This window comes from Impatiens glandulifera, chromosome 3 (genome assembly GCF_907164915.1).
Source record: "Impatiens glandulifera chromosome 3, dImpGla2.1, whole genome shotgun sequence".
Classification (NCBI taxonomy): Eukaryota; Viridiplantae; Streptophyta; class Magnoliopsida; order Ericales; family Balsaminaceae; genus Impatiens; species Impatiens glandulifera.
In genome coordinates, this window is record NC_061864.1 from 19,973,404 (window position 1) to 19,994,968 (window position 21,565).

The following is a 21,565-nucleotide window of genomic DNA, read 5'->3' on the forward strand; positions in this document are numbered from 1 at the left end:
TTGATGTGATGTTAGCTATGCTTTTTCTTTATTTCAAATGTTTAACTTTACTGTGTTTTGTTGGTTAATTACTTAATTTGGTTATTGATATAAGATAAAAATAACTGAAATATAAATAATATTGTCAATTAACACTCACTACATAAATAAATATAGTACACAATTGATAAATGATCATATAGCTTATTTGGATACAGTGCAAGTAAAAAGTAGAGATTCGCAATGGCTCTATTCTTATATTATTAAACATTACAAATTATATATATTTTACAATAAAATCTATAATTTTAATATTAATATTAATATCAATTTATATCCTTAATATCTTTATTTTGTTATATAAAATATAAATATAATGATATGATAATATTTCATTTTGTGTTATTGTCTAAATAAATTGGAAACATGAGTGTAACCTAAATCTCGTAACCCGGATGATCGCATATTGGCTGGATAATAGTCAATCCATAACTCACATTTATCTCATCATGGTAGGCACAATTAGAATTTGTTTAAAGAGTTTTAATTTTTTATTAGTTTTAATTTTTTTTTTAGAATCGTCACATAATTTATTTATTGGTAATTAGGGGAGAAATTACGTGTACAAACATATTTTAGAGATTAAACATATTTTAGAGATTCAATTATTAGTTCGGTATTTTGTTACACGTGAAAAAAATATTAACGTTATGGCTGATCATATACCCGTCAAATAATAGTCTCTACTAAACTATTGATTATTTAAAATAAAATTAAATTAAACCTTATTTATTTATATACATCTCAGGCCATCTAAAGTTTTATATAAACATAAACATGTGTCTAAACTTGTATCAATATTATTCTTAAGGCATTTGTCTAGGTTTTGTCGCAATACAATACAATATAATATAAATATATATATATATATATGCCCAAGAAACAACCATAGTTACATATACGTCTTCAATGAATTCCTGCACCAATCAGAGCTCTTAACTCAAAGTTTATCAAAAATAAAATTAAAAGGATTGAACTATCCTGGTTCGGAGTTCATATTCTCTAAAAAAAAATTCTCCCTCACTCGAATGGATATCGGGATTCGGAAATGTGAAAAAATACGTCACTACATCGAGCCACATGTCCAGCGTCCGCAACTTACCAATTTTTCGAGATTTCGTCAAACATTCGTTGGTCCGATTTACTTTAATCAGATCTTTGTTTTAACCAATTATGCGATTCAAAAGATTTGAAGAGATGATCAAGGTCTTTTTGTGATAATTTCTTTTATAAACATGGACAATAACTATATTTTGTAAAAAGAAGTTAAATGAATTATCTTTAAAATAAATATTCAATTAAATTATAAATAATAATTAAACATTTAAAATTTAATAATAATAAATCAAGAAATTATAATTTATTTCAAACATAAATTTAGAATTAGAAATTTAAAAAACCTTATAAAGTAAATTCTCTTCGGTTTTATATTCTCTCCTAGTTTCACCCTCTATTGTAGGTTCCGATGTGGGACAAAATGCATATGGAAGAAATCGTTCAAAATGTAAACTGAACTTCCCTTTCGATCTGCAAATTATTACGGTTCTTATACGAGAAATGTAAGAGTGAAAAATCTCTTTGATTTATAGGGTTTTACTTTTAATATAGATGCGAGTGATTTAATATTAAATTTCATAATATCTGTAATAAATGTTGAGTTATATTCAAGAAAGGCAGTAATAATCACCGATAAAATCAGTGCAAACCAGAGTACATGATGATTCTTCCAATCCAAAACCTAACAAAATGGTCTGTTCATTGATAATCAAACGGTAGAGGAAGAAGGCCAGGATAAATTGTAGACCTTGAATTTTCTGTAGTATTCACTCTCAGCAACAAGAATTCCCACAAAATGATGAAAAGAGATTAAAAGCTTTAAACTCAGAATTGTAGGGTTTAACCTCAAAAAGAGGACACCCTTCCAGAAATTCTCGACGGCTCAGTGGAAATAGTTTTCAACCAGCAATTGACGCGCCTCGGTTAGAACCTCACTAGCTGCGTCATTGCCCCAAGCGCAAAGATGGCTTCCTCCTTCCCACCCTCTCTCGTTTTATATCCGCTTCCACTTTCCCATCTCTTATATCTTTCCGATGTGGGACAAAGCACATCTCTCATCCAAGATGTGCTTCTTCATCGAGAAGATGTACAAAAACTCAGCTAGTTTCTCTCTCAGTATTCGTCTCATAAAACCAACAATATTAGAGAATTTGCTTAAACTTAGTTTTATTTTTATGTTTAACAAAAAGGTTTTAAATAAATAAAAAAATATTTTTGAATTTTAAGAAGCTGGAATTTTCAAAATAACTTTGTCAACTTAACTTCAAGACATTTTAGTAATACGATCCCTCTAAGTCTTGTCTTTCAACCTACACAATCTAATAAGAAATACCCTAGCTACTTCCTCTAACTAATTATATTCTTCAACTAATTGGCTCAAGTCAGGCCCATTAAACTATTAGGCTTAAGTTCAACAATTAATCTCATTTAACAATCAAATTAAAATAAAATATTATTGTGTATTTTCATGTCACACTATTTTGATATGATTCTTTAAAAATAATTTATCAAATTAATTAGATTTAAAATAATTTTTCATATTATGCATATATATATATTCTCCACTTCACCCGTCTTAGGTTGAAGTGGGCAAAAAAACATATAGTTAATTAAGAGACGGTAATAAATGTTGAATAAACCAAATAAAAATAAAAGAATTTTAAGTACTTAACAGGTCAGAGGTTTGATTGTTTTATTATGTAACAGTGGTTTTTATTTAAACAATATCTATATTTTTTTTTTATTGATGACATATATTTTTTTTCTTTTAATTTATAAAGTTGAAATTTTTTTTGAAAAAGGAAATAGCTTATTTAAAAAAAAATATTAATTATATTATTATTATTATTTATATATATAATTAAGTATTTTATAAATGAATTAATTTCAAAAACATTTATAATTAATTAAAAATTAATAATAAATAAGTAATACGTCATTTCTTAACAAAAATTGATAATAGAAAAAAATTTAAAATTTTCATTCTATTTATAAAATGAAACATAAAAAATCATATAATAAATTTTTATTAAAATAAATATAAATTTTTAATTTATAAATATTGTACTCACATAAATTTTAGGTTCCAATTTTTTTAATTAAATAAATATACTAAATAAATAAGGTATATTATTTATTTATAAGAAGGAAATAAAAAAAAAAATCAAATAGGCCTAATGTCACGGGTTAACTTTGGAATGCTTGATTTTCCTCGACCCGTGCGGTCCTAGATTAGTATTGCCACAATACTAACTAGTCAACCTGTTTGAAAGTGCAAGAAGGAAACTTTAGAGTGAGAGTGAGAGCTTGGAGAATAAGATTGAATTGTATTGCTTGGTGCTTGGCTTAATGACCAGCTTGGCTTAATGACCAAGACTTGTTTATATACAAGTATATGGATCATTCTAGATCCTCCTAGACCTAGTGTTTTCTAGACACTTCTATTATCTAACCTAGACCCAAGAATTCCTAGAGATTTCTAGAGAATTCTACTAACACCTATACATGAGAACTCCTAGAGAATTCTAGAGAGTTCTCCACCTTACATACAAAAAGGAACTTCCTAGAGAATTCTAGAAAGTTCCATGACCCTATTTACAAAAGAGGAACTCCAAGAGAATTCTAGAGAGTTCCATAACCTCATTCACAAAAGGGGAACTCCTAAAGAAATCTAGAGAGTTCCATGACCGACCAAAATCCAGGAACTCCTAGAGGATTCTAGATAGTTCCATAAGTGACCACAACAATCCGGAATATTCTAGAAAATGCACCTTGTGGGCTTGCCATGTGCACCCCATACCAATGGGCCGTGACATTCTCCCCCACCTAAGTCGTGGCCGACCTCGACACGACCTTAGAACGATGCATGGTGATCTTCTTCCCGGCGTCCCCTAAGTGCTCTTCCTTCCCTTTGCACGTCACGGCATCAAGTGCACTTATGGCTGCCAGCTCCAACCGATATGAGACGTTTCCCACACGTTTCTCGATCGAAAACGGTCCCTCGAATCTGCGCACAAGCCCCTTGAGCACAGACCGCAGAGACTTCAACTGTTGCGAGGGCAACTTCCCCCTTCTACCGTCCCCTTTCTCGACTGCACGCCCTGCATCCTATCTCATGGACTTGACGCGAGTGAAGGCGGACTGACTTTGGCCCACGTTGTCTGTGGCCAAACTTTGTGGATCTGATGGTTTCGTGCCTTTATCTTTGAGCCTCTCGAAGACCTTGCACCTCCTTTGGACTTCCTTGGGTACTTGTCCTTTCCCCTTAGAACCGTCCCCATCATCCACCTTAGCAAAAGTGGTAAAAGCCCCTTTACCACATTTGCGACCTCGGCTGAATCGCATTGCCGAGAACATGCCTATTCCCTCGGATTCTCTCCTTGTTGGGATCACACTAGACTTCCCGTGATCCACAATGATTAAGGAATTGGAATAAGGCATTATGCAAGCGCGTACCTGATCGCACCATTGTAATCCCAACACTACGTCGTAGTCTTCCATTGGGACCAAGGTAAACGAGACTGTCCCATACCAATCTCCGATCCTGGTGTGCACTTTCCTAGCCTCCCCGGCCACCGGCTTGGCTACATCAAAGGACTTCACCGTCCCTCTTGTTGGACTGATCCGCAGACCCAACGCCTTGGCTACTCCTTCTCTCATGAAGTTGTGTGTAGCCCCTGTATCCACTAGTGCCTTAATGCGTATTCCCCCGATCCAAGCTTCCACGAACAAAGAGCCACTCCTTGTTTCCTTGACCGGCTTCGCAACACTAGTCTTCGCAGCATTGAGCAATCTTAAGGATCCCACCCGAGTGCCTTCCTCTTCCTCGGAAGACTCATGTCCTTTCACTGCTGCAACCTTTTCCCCCTTGAATGGGCACATAAACTTTATGTGATTATGGGCACCACAAATCTGACACACTCTTGGTTTACCCGAGTCATCGGTCTTCCCCATAGAGTTGTTATGTGCATGCCCCTTCCTAGGTGGGCGGTCTCCCCCACCTTTCTCCTGGTCACGTGGGCGGTCTCCCCCACGATTTTCCTCCTCGTCCCTGAGGATCTTCGGCCTATCCACAGACACTTTGAGCTCTAACAGTCTTTCTGCAACCGCGATTGCCTCGGAGACGTCCCGCACCTTGGCCCTTTGCAGCTCCAACTGCGCCCAAGTTTTAAGGCCATTCACAAACGCGAACAGGGCCTCCTGTTCCGTTAGACTCGGTAACTCGAGCATCAACTCCTGAAACTCCTTCACATACTCCTTGATGCTCCTGTTGTGCACAAGTTGATTCAACCTTTTCCTAGCCTCGAACTCGGCGTTCTCTGGGAAGAATTGGCGCTTGAACTCGGTCTTGAAGTCCTCCCACGTCTCCATTCGCAACGTACCTCGTTCAATATCTACTTCTCGCCTCCTCCACCACAGTAGTGCCATCTCTTGCAAGAAGAAAGGTGCTGTCTCCAACTTGCCACGATCATCTAGTATGTTTGATGCCCGAAAGTACCTCTCCATGTTCCAAAGGAAGTCCTCCACTTCCCTTGCACTCCTCGAGCCTTTGAATGGAGTTGGCTTAGGAACATCCATTCGTTGAGGTGCCGCACCTCTATGTTCCCCTCCATTCCTCCCAATCCGCCTTTCCATAGCGTCGAACCTCCCCATTATCTCCCTTCGGAGAGCGTCGATCCTCGCATGGACTTCTCCCCGGATTGTCGAGCACTTCATGGCGGATATCATTAACCTCCCCTCGAACCGATCCCAGCACTTCGTCACGAATGCTCCGGTTCATATTGTTAATGACCCCCATCACCTCGTTCTCCAACTTTTCACCAGCCTCATCCAACTCCGCCACCTTGTCGGCCACCGTGCTGAACTCCTCGAGAGCTTCTTGATGCTCGCTCATGCTTTCCTCAAGCCGGGTCACCCGCGCTTCCATGGCAGCATTCCTCTCAACGGACCTTCCCCTCTTGGGCGCCTTGTCCTTTTGTTCGCCGGTCGGAACCTTTGTGACGTTCGATCCTGAATCCATTTCTTGCAACGTGAGTGCGGAAGTACGAAACGCTTGCTCTGATACCACTTGTCACGGGTTAACTTTCGAATGCTTGATTTTCCTCGACCCGTGCGGTCCTAGATTAGTATTGCCACAATACTAACTAGTCAACCTGTTTGAAAGTGCAAGAAGGAAACTTTAGAGTGAGAGTGAGAGCTTGGAGAATAAGATTGAATTGTATTGCTTGGTGCTTGGCTTAATGACCAAGACTTGTTTATATACAAGTATATGGATCATTCTAGATCCTCCTAGACCTAGTGTTTTCTAGACACTTCTATTACCTAACCTAGACCCAAGAATTCCTAGAGATTTCTAGAGAATTCTACTAACACCTATACATGAGAACTCCTAGAGAATTCTAGAGAGTTCTCCACCTTACATACAAAAAGGAACTTCCTAGAGAATTCTAGAAAGTTCCATGACCCTATTTACAAAAGAGGAACTCCAAGAGAATTCTAGAGAGTTCCATAACCTCATTCACAAAAGGGGAACTCCTAGAGAAATCTAGAGAGTTCCATGACCGACCAAAATCCAGGAACTCCTAGAGGATTCTAGATAGTTCTATAAGTGACCACAACAATCCGGAATATTCTAGAAAATGCACCTTGTGGGCTTGCCATGTGCACCCCATACCAATGGGCCGTGACACTAAGCTAATTTAATTTAAATTAAAAGCTTAAATCAAACTCAACCTAAACAAGCTGCCTAGTCTTCTTCCTCAAAGGATTAGAAAAAGAAAGAAAAATAAAAATAAAAAATGAAGCAACAAATAAAGCCCAAACAAGAAAATCAAACTTCATTTCATTTGATTGAATAAAAACCAAAATATCTATTATTTTTCCAACTTGCTGGAAATCTCCCGAATCCCGTAGAAGAAAATATCTATTAGAAGACAAAATGCAAAATAATGGCCTCTAGCCAAAATTGGAGACCTTCTAGAGACCAGGTCAACTATAAAATAGGAACTCACATTCACTAATATATATATGTATATATATTTTTTAAAATTATTAGAATTCGATGTGAATTTGAATTTCGATTTGAATTAAGCCAAATATTTTTTTTTTCCAAAATAGGTCAGTTAAACTTTCACACAATGAATTGTAGATAAGTTTTGAATAATGAATATAAGTTACCTGTGTATCATTAGTTATTCGCTGCTGAAGGAAGAAGATGATGTGTATTTAATTGGGTTTTTCTTTTAATTAATCTATCCCGGTTCAAAGCTACAATAATTTCCAATTTATTTGAAACATCTAAAAACATCTTCTAAAACAAATCTAAGAATTAAAAGACTATTTTTTAAACAGAACCAAGATATCAAATAAAAATATATATTTTATATATAAAATATATAAAAATATATATTTTTATATAGGAGTGTTCAACCGTCAACACTAACACTGAATATGTGATTGAATTTGAAAATTTATTTTTGATTTTTGAATCGAAATTTAAACTATTTCAAATTTAAATACACTTTTTATTCAATTTTCTAGTTGATTTTAAACCGAATTTAATTATTTATTATAACAATATAATTTATTGTATAATATATTTTATTATATATATAATTTATTAAAAAACTATAGTCTATTTAGAATAAAAATAGTATATTTGCATTATTAATGTCATAGATCACAACGGGTATCCTATTTGTGGGGTAGTGAAGTATTATTTCCTTAATTCGATTTTCATTTTACTACCTGACCTAGACCCCGAACCTGGTAGGTATCTCTATTTTTATTCTTATCCCTAATTTGTTGGGTATCTTCAACGGGTGTCTATTACTCCGATTAAAGTCTGAATTTATAATTGTTTTTTAATAATTAAAAGTCCTAACCTATTTTTTTAATCCAAAAAAATAGAGAAACAATTTTAATTTTTTTAAGAATATTTTCAACAAACAATATTTTAATAAAGGCCTATTTGATTTTTTTTTAAAATTATAACAACGTCGTTAGCCTAGACGTGAACATGGTGATGGACGCTAACGGAATGCGAACATAACGTTTAACGTCGCTTCTAGGTGCGCGTTCGCGATCCTAGATTGTCATATTCCTTACGAAAAACGGCTAAACATCAGACGAAACTTTTGATTTTTAAAAAATGGAACTTCGTCGATACTCAACTAAATGAGGTGATTCAAAGAATAAAATGATCTCCGTAGCTTGACGATCATTTTACCTACGATCATAGACTCAATTATGATCTAAATGGATAAAGGCAATCAAAACTAGATAAATGTCATTAATGACCTTTGTCCCAAATTTGATATACTTGCATCCTCAACCAACCTTGGAAACCTATAAATAAAACCTCATAGTCAAGACGACACAAGGATTAGAATCTCAAGCCTCCAATCAAGTTTCCACGGAATCCACCATAAAAAATTTCAAGTTCATAAAATTTCTCTTAAAATTTTGTGTAATGTTTTAAAGCTCGATTCTGGATTATCATAAAGTTTCGTAAAAAGTATAGGAGTGTTCTCTAACACGCTGTAAGCTTCAATTCACATTGTAATTTAACTTGTTAGATAAAATTAGACCGGTTAATAGAACTTAACACAAATAAACCTCCTATGCAGGAACAGACAGAGAACCGGACCGGTCAAACCAATGAACCGGTTAAGAAGCTCAACTGGTCAAACACTTAAACTGACCAGAAATAAGACCGCACAAAGAAGGCAAGATCGGTCAAAACTAAACTCCTGATTAAACACCAGACAGCCGGTCAGTTAGAAGCCAAAGGATCAGACCGGAAGCCATCCGGTGAAGATAAGTAACCGACCAGCATAAGAAGATACTTCAGGTATTTGTTGAGAATGATACCAAAGGAACAGACTGAACATTGCCATATTAATAAAGTCTGAGGACAGTCTGCAGGCTGCAGAAGACCGTCCTTCAGAATCTTTCCACTTCAGGATAAATCAGAAAGGCAATCTTCCAAGTACAGACAACTGTCTAACCGACAGTTACCACATCGAGTAAAAGACAAACCTAGCCGGTTTGACCTACCTACTGGAAGAACAGACCACCAGGTCTGAAAAGTTGACCGCCAGGTCTGAAACACTGAACCTTTGCTCAGCCAATCAAATTCAAGGAAGTGAAATATGACCGTTGGCATATTTCACCTATAAAAGGAGCAGCTGAAGAAGAGTAACTGGGGGACATAGTGAACATTTAATCTACAAATGAAAAGAGTGTGTTCTATCTCTAGAAAGCATAAGTGCTAAGTTGAAGTGTAATATTTACAATTTCGGTGTAAATTGTACAGGTGTTATCGAGCAGGAAATAAGTCTCGATCGGATTGTGTTTGTATTCCTTAGTGAATATCCTTCTCGCGGTTTCGAGAGAAAGGGGTGACGTAGGAGTTTTATCTCCGAACATCCATAAAAACCTGTCTTGTTATTTACTTTCCGCCTGATTTACTTTATAACCGAGCTGTACTAACCGACCTACACCGTTTTGACCGACTCTACACTATCTAAACCGAATCATCAAGTTACAAAAACCGACCCATCAATTTCCAAACCTGTCCTATTCAAAACCGGTTCTGCCTATCTTGTGAGTGTGCTGCTTCAACCTGAAACAAACCTCTTCCGTGCTTGAACCTGGTTCAAGGGTTTGTAACAGTTTGTGTAGTATTGAAACCCCGGTGTTAATCTTTAACCAGATTAATCACCACCCTTAGAGTGAGACGCGCTGACCGGCCCAACCCTGGTCCTCTAGCCGCTACCTAGATCTTAACACAACTTATGAATTCAAATTAAGATTTTTACATTTTACTTCGATCAATCTTCAATACCGCTCAATTAAACATTTTTTTGATTTAAATTCGGTCCTAAGACCATTTTGAACCTTTCTACCGAAACCAATTGGAACAAATCAAGCAAAATAAAGAATACCCAAATTTAATTTTAAAATCGGTTTTCTGTAACTCAAAAATATCAATCCCAAAGGACTCCTAACACAGTCTAAGTGATATTAGGAGTATTCATAAACCAATATTAATCAGTTTAAGGTATGCTTATTTAAAACAATTTTTTTCAAGAAACTTAAAATTTCAATTCTTGAATTAGTTAAAATCGATAGCCAGACTTGATATTATGGTTTGAAACATTCCTAATGAGCATAAGAAATATATTGGTTAGCTCCAAATGCTGAATTAAACCTTAAATCTTAAATTCCATCTTTATCCAAGAACTCTCGGAGTCATGTTCGATCTCTCCCCGGTTAATTGATACATCAACATAATGTCGAATGTGTTCTACACGTGGAGACAAAGCTCCCCATGCCCTTAGTTCAACGAACGAAGGCTCCTAACAAAATCACAAAACATGCACAAAAGTTTTTATCGAAGCTTGAAGGCAACCGAAGATTTTTCCCTAGCTTCGTTTTCAACCGAGAAAACCAACTAGGTTAGGCGTCCATCAGAAAGTTTCAGCATGACCTGATTTTCGATCGAGAAAACTAGCTAGACATGTCTTCTGACCGAGGAATCCCGCGAGCGATCAAGAACTTCCTTCTGCGTTGACTGGGCACCCATGCCCGTTAAATTCGGGCAAAATCAAGCCCAAACCCGTGCGTTCGACCTATTTCGTGACCCGAATACCTAACTAGGGGCCTATTTGTTTGAGGTTTTTAATTTTATTTATTTTTTAACAATTAAAAACCCTAAACCATTTAAAAAAATAAAATATAAAACGATATTAAAATATTTTAAAAATATTTTCCAAAAAAATATTTTAAAAATATTTTCCAAAAAAATATTTTAATAAAGGACATTTGAATTTATTTATAAATTCTAACATCATAAATTGATATTTTTAATAATATACTAACATTTAAATAATATTTTAAAATTTAAAATGTCAAGAAAAAAATAAATGTCTAGAACTTAAAAAATAATTAGTTAAAACAAATATAATAAAAATCAAATTTTCAAAGAAATAGTCAAAATTTTATAAAGTAGTAACCGTTTCTTTAACGGGCATATAAAATATAGCGAGAAAGGTCTTTTCCCGAATTTAACTAAATATCGAACTCTAAAGAATGTCTAAAAATTACGTTTATACACCTATACCTGTATTAATATTGAAAATGTTTTTTCTCCACGTCAACCGAGGCTAAAAACTAGCTAGTGATTTTTGGGCCTTACACAAATATTTTGAGGATCATTTATTTTTCTCACAAAATTAATTCGTGATGGTTGTCATTTATTTAGAATTATTTTTGACTTTCTTTTTCACTTTTTGAATTTTGATATTTTCTATTTTATACAGGGGTGTAAAAAAAAAGGGAAATCGATAACCATACCGATAGCTTACGATAATTTTTCGATTAAACTATTTTTTTACCCGTTTAACCGATAATAATTTATTACATATTTATATTTTATATAAGTTATTTTATAAATATTAGATATATTATAATATATAATAATATATTATAATTTATATTAATTATTTTTGTAAATATTATATATATATATATATATATATATATATATATTTTTTTTTTTTTTTAATTTAACTTATGTCTTCATTTAATTCTTTTTCACAATTTATCATAAACGTGAATGAAATGCATTAAAAAATTTAATGTTTAATTTAAAAAATTTAATTACCGATTCTCAATTAATCGACTGGAACAGATAAACTCAGAACTGGTAAAACCGATACCAATACCAATTGGTTAACGGTTTGTAAAATAAAGGATAAAATTGAACTTAACCAAAACTGTTTAACCGGTGATCTAACGACACCCCTAATTTTATCCTTAGATTTAGGCTAGGGCATAAGATAAACCTTTAGCACCGATATGTTTGTGTAAACGACGAATAAAACGTGTAAAATATTTCTAAATTATTGTCAAAATATTTATAGTAAAACCGTCAATTTGACAAACACATGAGACGGGTGCATATATCATTTCTCACGTGTAATCAAACACCAAATCCTTTTTGATAGAGAATTTTTTTAAAACGCGCTTTAAAATAAAAAAAAATAATAATTCCGTCAACACTTAGGCGTGTGCATGCATTTGCGTGTTATCAAATTGTGAGGCCATGAGGCCAAGAATTGATTTAACTCAGTTTGTCAAAAGTCAACTGTTTATTGTAAACCATTCATGATTCAACTTGTACCTAACATTTCATTAGCTGTCCAAGAATTGTTCGTTGACTTGAAGACTTGAAAGAAATATGAGCTATTTAAAGCCAATCTCTCAATATTTTATGTGTATTTAAAACACACACCATTGTTCCAGCTTTAATTAAAACTTTCCCATTCTTAACTTATTGCAGCCATGGCCAACACCCAAATATTTTATCTCCTATTATTGGCATTAGCATACGGTAAACTATACTATTTACATCGATCCTTACAATTTGCAGTTGGTTTATAACTTATATTTTCATCCATCAGGCTCGATGCTTCCTCGACTTATTCATGCTGACCATGTCTCTACAGTATCACGAGCAGTTGCAGATGCAACTGACAGTAATGATGGTAATTTGTATTTGAATATTCATGCTAAGATAATAATGGATGATCTTATATTTTATCATCTTCTTTAAAAAAATGGATAAATTTCAGTGGAAGGTTTAACTGCATTACAAAATAGCTACATAATATTGCAATTCTCGACGGGTGATCCTTGCTTTGGACTTGGTGGTCCATGGTCCTGGGTTGAATGCTCTACTGATACACCATCACGCATAACCGCACTGTGAGTTTTCTGGGTCTTCTTCATCAAACTTCAGTTCATTCATTTCCTTCCTAGTATTGTTAGATTTGATGGGCATACTACAGGAACCTCAAGAATGCCGGTTTAATTGGTCCTTTACCAGATTTTAGCTCCATGGATGCTCTCGAGACAATGTAAGAAATATTTGCTGAAAAGTTGCATTTATATAATGAAAAGATGCGATTACAAAATTTATTTTCTGTGGCAGTGATTTCAGTCAGAACTATGTGACTGGGTCTATTCCTAGTTTTCTTGGCACCTTACCACATCTTACAACTTTGTGAGTAGTTCAAAGAGAAGACTGTAAACTTTTAATGATGTTCTACTTTGAACAAACAATCTAAAACTTTTTATGACTAATTCAGGGATTTGTCAAACAATGGTTTGAGTGGAACAGTACCAGATTCAATATCAAACAACAAGAATTTGGACACATAGTAAGCCATTAATGAGATGCATTTGCCATTAAAAGCCAAGATTAACAAACAAACACCTAATGTAATTTCTTGATTTGGGCATCGCAGTATAGGCGGAAATCCAAATCTTTCTGTGTCCGGCACGAGCGACTCAAACAATCCCTCGAGTGATGCTGATCAGCAGTATTATTACAGCACGGATTCGAAGAAAAAGAGTAAAATAGGTGTAATTGTTGGGGTTGTAAGTTCAGTTGTTCTGATTGTATCGATAGTTGTTGGAGTTCTTGCCATTATAAACCATAACAAGAGAAAAGCTGCTGCAGTGGCTGCAGCTAATAATGCTATTGGTAAGCAATTTTATGCATGTGTATTCACTTTTTCCACTTTTAGTTCTAGATATCTTATCTATTCAAGAACAAAATGCAGCAGCTGCAGCGGCAGGGAATGGTAGGGTAGCAGCCCAGAAAGAAGAAATGGTAGTATGAAGGAGCCAGGAGAACAAAAGTTTATAGTGGATTGATTGAATCATTATAGGAAAGACTATGCATGATATTGTTATTTTACTTTGTGGAATATTGTTTTGTAATTCCACGGTATAGAAAAAGATTTGACATTCTAAGTATTCAATTGTAATAAAATAAAAACTCTTCAATTCTTCATCACACAACCATCTTATTAGAATAAACCACTTTTGTTGATCTCTATCCAAACTTCTTCATCATTCCTTTGAACTTTGGTGAAGACCCGAGTTTTTTCTTACCTCCAAATATCAAACATATATCATCCCTACAAAGAAGCAATTGTAGAAATTGAAAAGAAGGTTGTATCCTTTGTCTTCACTATAAACCACTCTTTGATTTCATGTCATTCCCTAGGATCTCTCTTCACCATCATGCACTTGAAAAGTGGTGATTAATGCATCCCTTAATCTACTCAAGTCTTGTGGTGGTAGCAGTTTGCTGCAAATTTAGGAATAATAACTTTGGTAAGGTAAATATCATGTAATTGGCAAGTGAGGTTTGCCAAATTGGCCCAAATTTCAGGTTGAATCTGAACATTATTATTGTGGGATGAGTGCTGGTCATACGGTCAAAGGACAGATTGACTGAGTTTTATAGTCAACTGGTATTTGCCAATCATTCTCCCACTAGGGTAGATTTGCTGGCAAATTGGTTGTTTGTTGACTTGAGAAGAGTATAAAGGAATTTAAAATGAGATATCAAACTGAAGAAAACCCTAACAAATCCAAGTTCAAAGGTAAACCCCACTAGGTAGCTCAAGTTGAAAGATCAAACCATAACTCAATAATAAATAACTTTGAAACTAATAGTATTGAAAATAAAAAAATAAAAAAATAAAAAAATGTTTTAGATGTGGAAGAAGATAACATTTGTTGTTATTATAATTTAAGAAAAAAATATAGAATAAATGTTAGAAGAAAAATTAAGGATCTAAGGTAAAAGAGGGATGAAAAAAAAAATAATATTTTACTAGATGGAGATGAAAAATGATAGAAGAGAAATAATATTTTTTTATTAGGACTCACAATTTAGGTTATTTAATTAATTTAAATTAATCAAACATTATTTCACTCTTTTTTCATTAATCACATCGTTTACTTTATTAATTAAAATACTAAAATATTTTTTATTAAAATTTGTTTTAGGTGAATTGTGGATAAAAGTGAAATACGAATACGAATAAGAATAAAATAATAATATAATTATTATAATGGATTAATGGTGTTGATTTAAAAATCACATTAATATTTAGCAATATATATATATATTAATATTAATATAGTCAAATTTAGGGGTTCGGGTTCCACATACTCTCAATTAGGGTCGACAATTTTGGATTCGATTTGGACCGAGTAAAAAAAATAAATTAGAGTCATGTATTTTTTATTTGAGTCAAAATTAGGTTGACCTATTTAACCTGATTAATAAAATATCAAAATCGATATGAAACGACCCAATGGATGGTGGACTACTTGACTAGGAAAGGCAAGGATCACTCACTCATTTTCTTTTGTAAATCTTTTTATAAGCGAATTTGTGATTTAGCTTCATTTTTATTTTGAGTTGTTGTCATTTTAATTTAAAACAGAAATATGTGAATTAATTACATCGGGTTTGGTTTGAGTTGAGTTAGATAAATCGTGTAAATCGAGTCAAGTTCGGGTCAATCACAAATAAACATGTTAGATTCTTGTTAGAGATTTTGACCAAAATTATTAAACACTCATTATGTAATCCTTACTCCATAAAGATTTCTCTCTAATTCTATGACTCTTCTATTTGATTTCGATCTTTGTTTGCATTATCAGTTTGAACTATTTGATGATGATCTGAAACATTTTCAGTTTGAGTTTCTAAAATAGATTTCTACTTTCTTCAAGTCTAAAATTGTCATTTTGTTTTGAGGTTAATTCTGAACTTTCTAATGAATTTTCAGATTCAAGTTGTGATAATGAATGCTCTTAATTTATTATATTTTCATTATTAAGTAAAGTATTACACTTTTTATCTTCAATTGGTTCATTAATTATAATTTCTACATAAAATATTTTTTTTTTATATCAAATAATTTTAGATTATGAAGATCTGAAAATTTTTCATTTTTTATTTGATAAAAAAAAATTCTTCCAAGAATATGACATCCCTATAAATGACAACTTTAAAGATAGTTAGTTCTGCTTATCGTAATCGGATTGAAAGAATGAAATTCAATTCACAGAAAAGACGATGTAGTGCCTAGAAAAACTTTGACATTCTTTATGTATGTACAAAACTCAAACACGTTTGCTACAATGACATCACAATCACTGCTGATGCATGGAGGTCTCTTTAAAGAAAGAATGGTAGGGTAGTTGATCCTGACCAAGAGGGAAACAACCCAGATCGTACGCCAAAGAATATGCATTTGATTTTTCTCGGGTCAAACTTATTTTTGTTTGGTCGGTTATTTGAAACACAACATAAACAACCAAATATTTTTTAAATTATCATAGTTTGGTTTTTGTTTGTTTTATTATCTCAAAATAAGTTTTCTAGTTGAGATTTTGTGATGGTAATATGATGATCAAATGAGTGACCATTAAAATAAAAAACTCCAAAATTTAAGTGACAAGTGTGTTTGAAACATTAAGGTCTTGCCACATTCAAAAGATGTTAGGTTTTCATTCAACCACCCCATTTTGTTAGGGGTGTATATATAGACACAACTTGTTTTTATGGAGAATTCCTATGCATTTAAAAACTATCACAATTTGAATTTACAAATTCTGAACTATTATCTATTCTAAAATTTTTAATGTTTTTTTTTTTTATGTTGTGCTTTTATCATTCGACAAAAAAAATCAGATTGTTATACATGATTTTTATTTTATAGCATAAAATTCCATGCAAGTACTAAAATCATCAATGCATTTATTCACAACCAAGGTATGGATCCTCTTTGTAAGGACCTCGTACATTAGAATGAATCAAATTAAAACCATATTTTCTTGCCGTGACACTGTTTTGAAATGTTAATTTGTGTATCTTTAATTTCTTACATTCATCTCAAGACTGTGAATTTAAAGAAATAAAAAGATTTTTTTTATTACTATGTCTAAGATAAACAAGTTTATTATGTTAGAAATCAATACAAATTGTAAAATTACAATCAAGCTCTTTATTATTTGAAATATTGTTATCGACTACACATGAATCTAGAAGATACAAACTATTGTTAACTAATACTTTAGATAAATTCTTATTTGATTTAAGGTCCTGCATTTACAAGTCATACAATCAAAATAAAATTCAAGTTATTTTGTTGAAATAGTTTTAAAATCAATATTAAGTTATATGCGAAATTAAAAAAAAATTCTTTTTCAAAGTTCTTTTTTTTTTTTTTTTTTGTTTGTCAGTTTCCCATCCGATTAGGTAAGTTCAAAATAATTTAATTAATTAAAAGTTTTAAGTCAATTATAATTTATTTATTATGACAAACATGGTTGTTCGCACTTCTATGATCCAAACTTGTTTTTCTTGAAAAACATTGTTTATAGCAATGATATTTGATTTTTAAAAAAATTATCTGTGTCAAAATATTTATATAGTATTTACCTACACTATGTTTGTTTGTAGTAGAATCTTCATAATTATTTCTCTTTTGTATCTGCTTCATGAGGGACGTGAGTGATTAAATTCTACCAACATGTATTGATTGTCATTCTTGTCATTTCTTGATGATGATTTTTCTAGATCAAATGGAGCTGCTACAAAATTGATAGATTTCTTCTCCTTTAGATATTTGATTTCTTTTCACCAATTAGGGTATCAAATAATTTTTAAACACTTTTTTCTTAGATGATATGTCATTACACATTGCAGACTGTTTTTATAATAATTTCCACAATTTCCTTTTTGTTCAGCACCTTTTCCTTGAAAGTTTGATTGTCCTTTTTTAAAATTCATTTCTTGAGATGATAAAGACATAGCAGAACGCTCTTTTGTTTCTGTCCAAATCCACTAATTTGTCTTTGCCTCTGAACTGCAAAAAAATGCTAAATAAACTGAACAAATTTAACATGATTGTTATAATTTGCTAGACAAAATCAATCAAGAAAAGAAAATTGTAAAGAGAAGGCAATGAAAAATTAACCATACTTTCTGTTAAGAGATTACAAAGTTTGCATCGGGTTGTATCTGTTATATCCCCAAACGCAAAGATACTTGTCTACTTCCAAAAGTTTGAATCGGGTTATACTGTCATTGCCCCAAGCGCAAAGATACTTGTCTACTTCCCATTCTCTCGTTTTATATCTGTTTCCATTTTCTCTATTCTTCTAACTTTCCGATGTGGGACAAAGTAGAGGAACTGATTTTCTTTTTCGCCCGGATTGAGGAAATAATAACAAAATCAAACATATAAGATCTTACTTCCTCTAGTCTGATTCTTCTGAAATTCGCAAAATTCGAATGATATATCCATTGCCTCTAATAATTGTTGTTGAGGCTAGGATTCGACCCCCCGTCCTTACTAACCCATGTCCGGTCCACATAGTAAACTCATCATTTTTTAACGAATTGTTCTCATTAAAATTACAATGAAATTAACAACATTGAATCGCCGTATAAGTATGTTTTATGTTGATTTCAACTCATAGTGTTTGTTCTCATTTTTCTACTTTAAGTTGAAATTGTATATAATTCATGGCTAAAAAGAATAGTTTTTAATTATTCAATATTAAAAAGACAACTTATGAGAAAAAAATATTTAGAAACACATAAACTAGAGTGGAACTGAGTTTAACAAAGATATTTAAATAAATATTTTTTATTTATTTTGTACAAACATATATTCAACTCCGAAATATTTGTAAACATGTCCAATAACTTGTAAATATATTTTTTTTATAACTTCAAATCTCCGTTACTTAACCAACATCTCCGTTACTTAACCAACAAACCATAATAACATAATTAAAAAAAAAAACATGAAGTTGTTCATTACCATACTTCACTATTAGATATTATTAATCGAAATCGAATTAAGAATATCCGTAAAAAAACTTGTATACAACTAAAAATAAAGCTAAACACAAACTAAAGTTTGAGAGAAATTGACTAATTAAAAGATTCAAATCGATAAAACTGAGGAAAGATGCGTGAGATGTAGTTAAATCTTCTGTTGAGTACAAGAAGTATCAACATTTTATTTAATCGGACCCAAAATATGTAAAAGGAAAAAGCTTATAAATTGGATTTGTAGGATTTTATCTCCAAAGAAGATGCCCTTTCAGAAATTCTCAACGGCTCAAGCAAAACTCAAGCAGAGGAGGGGGTTTGGAAATAGTTTTCAAACAGCAATTGACGCGCCTCGGTTAGAACCTCACTAGCTGCGTCATTGCCCCAAGCACAAAGATACTATTTTACTTCCCATTCTTTCTCGTTTTATATCTGTTTCCATTTTCTCCACTCTTCTAACTTTCCGATATGGGACAAAGTAAAGGGTCAGGATTGAGGAAATAAAACCAAAATCAAACATATACGATCTTACTTCCTCGTGTCTGATTCTTCTTTATTTGAAATTCGCAAATTAAATTAACGTCATTCGAATGATATATCCATTGCCTCTAATAATTGTTGTTGAGGCAAGGATTCGACCCTCCGTCCTCACTAACCCATGTCCGGTCCACATAGTCAACTCGTCATTTTTTAACGAATTGCTCTCATGAAGATTACAAAGAAATAAACAATATCGAATTGCCATGTACGAGTATGAATTATGTTGATTTCATCTCACAGTGTTTGTTCTCATTTTTCTACTTTTAAGTTGAAATTATATATAATTCATGGCTAAAAAAAACACTCAATATTAAAAAGACAACTTATGAGAAAAAAATATTTAGAAATACTTAAAACTAGAGTGGAAGTTTAACAAAGATATTTAAATAAATATTTTTTATTTTTTATTTCCTTTGTACAAACACATATTCAACTCCGAAATATTTGTAAACATGTCCAATAACTTGTAAATATATTTTTTTAGATAACTTCAAATCTCCATTACTTAACCAACAAACCATAATAACATAAATAAAAAAAACATGAAGTTGTAACTATAAGATATTATTAATCGAAATCGAGTTGATAATATACGTAACGTGAGATGTACTTGAATCATCTGTTGAGTACAAGAAGTATCAACATCTTATTTAATCGAACTCAAAATATGTAAAAGGGAAAAGCTTATAACTTGGATTTGTAGGGTTTTACCTCTAAAAGAAGATGCCCTTTCAGAAATTCTCAACGGCTCAAGCAAAACTCAAGCTGAGGAGGGGGTTTGGAAATAGTTTTCAACCAGCAATTGACGCGCCTCGGTTAGAACCTCACTAGCTGCGTCATTGCCCCAAGCGCAAAGATACTTTTCTACTTCCCATTCTTTCTCGTTTTATATCTGTTTCCATTTTCTCCACTCTTCTAACTTTCCGATATGGGACAAAGTAGAAGATTTGATTTTCTGTTTCGTCGGGAGATTGAGTAAATAAAACCAAAATCAAACATATACGATCTTACTTCATCTAGTCTGATTCTTGATTCTTCTATATCTGAAATTCGCAAATTAAATTAACCCCATTCGAATGATATATCCATTGCCTCTAATAATTGTTGTCGAGGCTAGGATTCGACCCTCCGTCCTCACTAGCCCATGTCCGGTCCACATAGTTAACTCGTCATTTTTTAACAAATTGCTCTCATGAAGATTACAAAGAAATTAACCATATTGAATAGCCATGTATGTACTATGTTGATTTCATCTCATAGTGTTTGTTCTCATTTTTTTACTTTTAAGTTGAAATTGTATATAATTCATGGCTAAAAAAAATACTTTTTAATTATTCAATATAAAAAAGACAACTTATGAGAAAAATATATTTAGAAACACTTAAAACTAGAGTGGAAGTTTAAAAAAGATATTTAAATAAATATTTTTTATTTTTTATTTCTTTTGTACAAACACCTATTCAACTCCGAAATATTTGTAACCAATAACTTGTAAATATATTTTTTTTAGATAACTTCAAATCTCAGCAAACCATAATAACATAATTAAAAAAAATATGAAATTGTTCATTACCATACTTCACTATAAAATATTATTAATCGAAATCGAATTGTTAATATACATAAAAAAAACTTGTATACAACTAAAAATAAAACTAAACACAAACTAGTGTTTGAGACAAATTGACTACATAAAAGATTCAAATCGACTGCGTGAGATGTACTTGAATCATCTGTTGAGTACAAAAAGTATCAACATCTTATTTAATCAGACTCAAAATATGTAAAAAGGAAAAGCTTATAACTTGGATTTGTAGGGTTTTACCTCTAAAAGAAGATGCCCTTTCAGAAATTCTCAACGGCTCAAGCAAAACTCAAGCAGAGGAGGGGGTTTGGAAATAGTTTTCAACCAGCAATTGACGCGCCTCGGTTAGAACCTCACTAGCTGCGTCATTGCCCCAAGCGCAAAGATACTTTTCTACTTCCCATTCTTTCTCGTTTTATATCTGTTTCCATTTTCTCCACTCTTCTAACTTTCCGATATGGGACAAAGTAGAAGATTTGATTTTCTGTTTCGTCGGGAGATTGAGTAAATAAAACCAAAATCAAACATATACGATCTTACTTCATCTAGTCTGATTCTTGATTCTTCTATATCTGAAATTCGCAAATTAAATTAACCTCATTCGAATGATATATCCATTG

At 32.6% G+C, this 21,565-nt stretch overlaps 1 protein-coding gene, 3 non-coding genes and 1 pseudogene across 4 annotated transcripts; 1 reads left to right on the forward strand and 4 right to left on the reverse strand.

Moving 5' to 3' along the window:
* Positions 1-1,945: 1,945 nt before the first annotated feature.
* LOC124933127 lies at positions 1,946-2,061 on the reverse strand (annotated as a pseudogene).
* Positions 2,062-12,400: 10,339 nt separating this feature from the next.
* Positions 12,401-13,995, forward strand: LOC124932860 (putative leucine-rich repeat receptor-like protein kinase At2g19210). The gene is made up of 8 exons (XM_047473570.1): positions 12,401-12,493; positions 12,564-12,647; positions 12,735-12,867; positions 12,951-13,019; positions 13,094-13,165; positions 13,251-13,322; positions 13,410-13,648; positions 13,728-13,995. Exons 1-8 carry the CDS (start codon positions 12,445-12,447, stop codon positions 13,784-13,786), a joined length of 777 nt encoding a protein of 258 aa, XP_047329526.1. The 5' UTR covers positions 12,401-12,444; the 3' UTR covers positions 13,787-13,995.
* Positions 13,996-19,078: 5,083 nt separating this feature from the next.
* On the reverse strand, positions 19,079-19,218 carry LOC124933119. Its single transcript, XR_007098834.1, has one exon. It is a non-coding gene; the product is annotated as a U4 spliceosomal RNA (small nuclear RNA).
* Positions 19,219-20,078: 860 nt separating this feature from the next.
* LOC124933115 lies at positions 20,079-20,218 on the reverse strand. Its single transcript, XR_007098831.1, has one exon. It is a non-coding gene; the product is annotated as a U4 spliceosomal RNA (small nuclear RNA).
* A 974-nt stretch (positions 20,219-21,192) lies between these two features.
* On the reverse strand, positions 21,193-21,332 carry LOC124933116. Its single transcript, XR_007098832.1, has one exon. It is a non-coding gene; the product is annotated as a U4 spliceosomal RNA (small nuclear RNA).
* Positions 21,333-21,565: the final 233 nt, after the last annotated feature.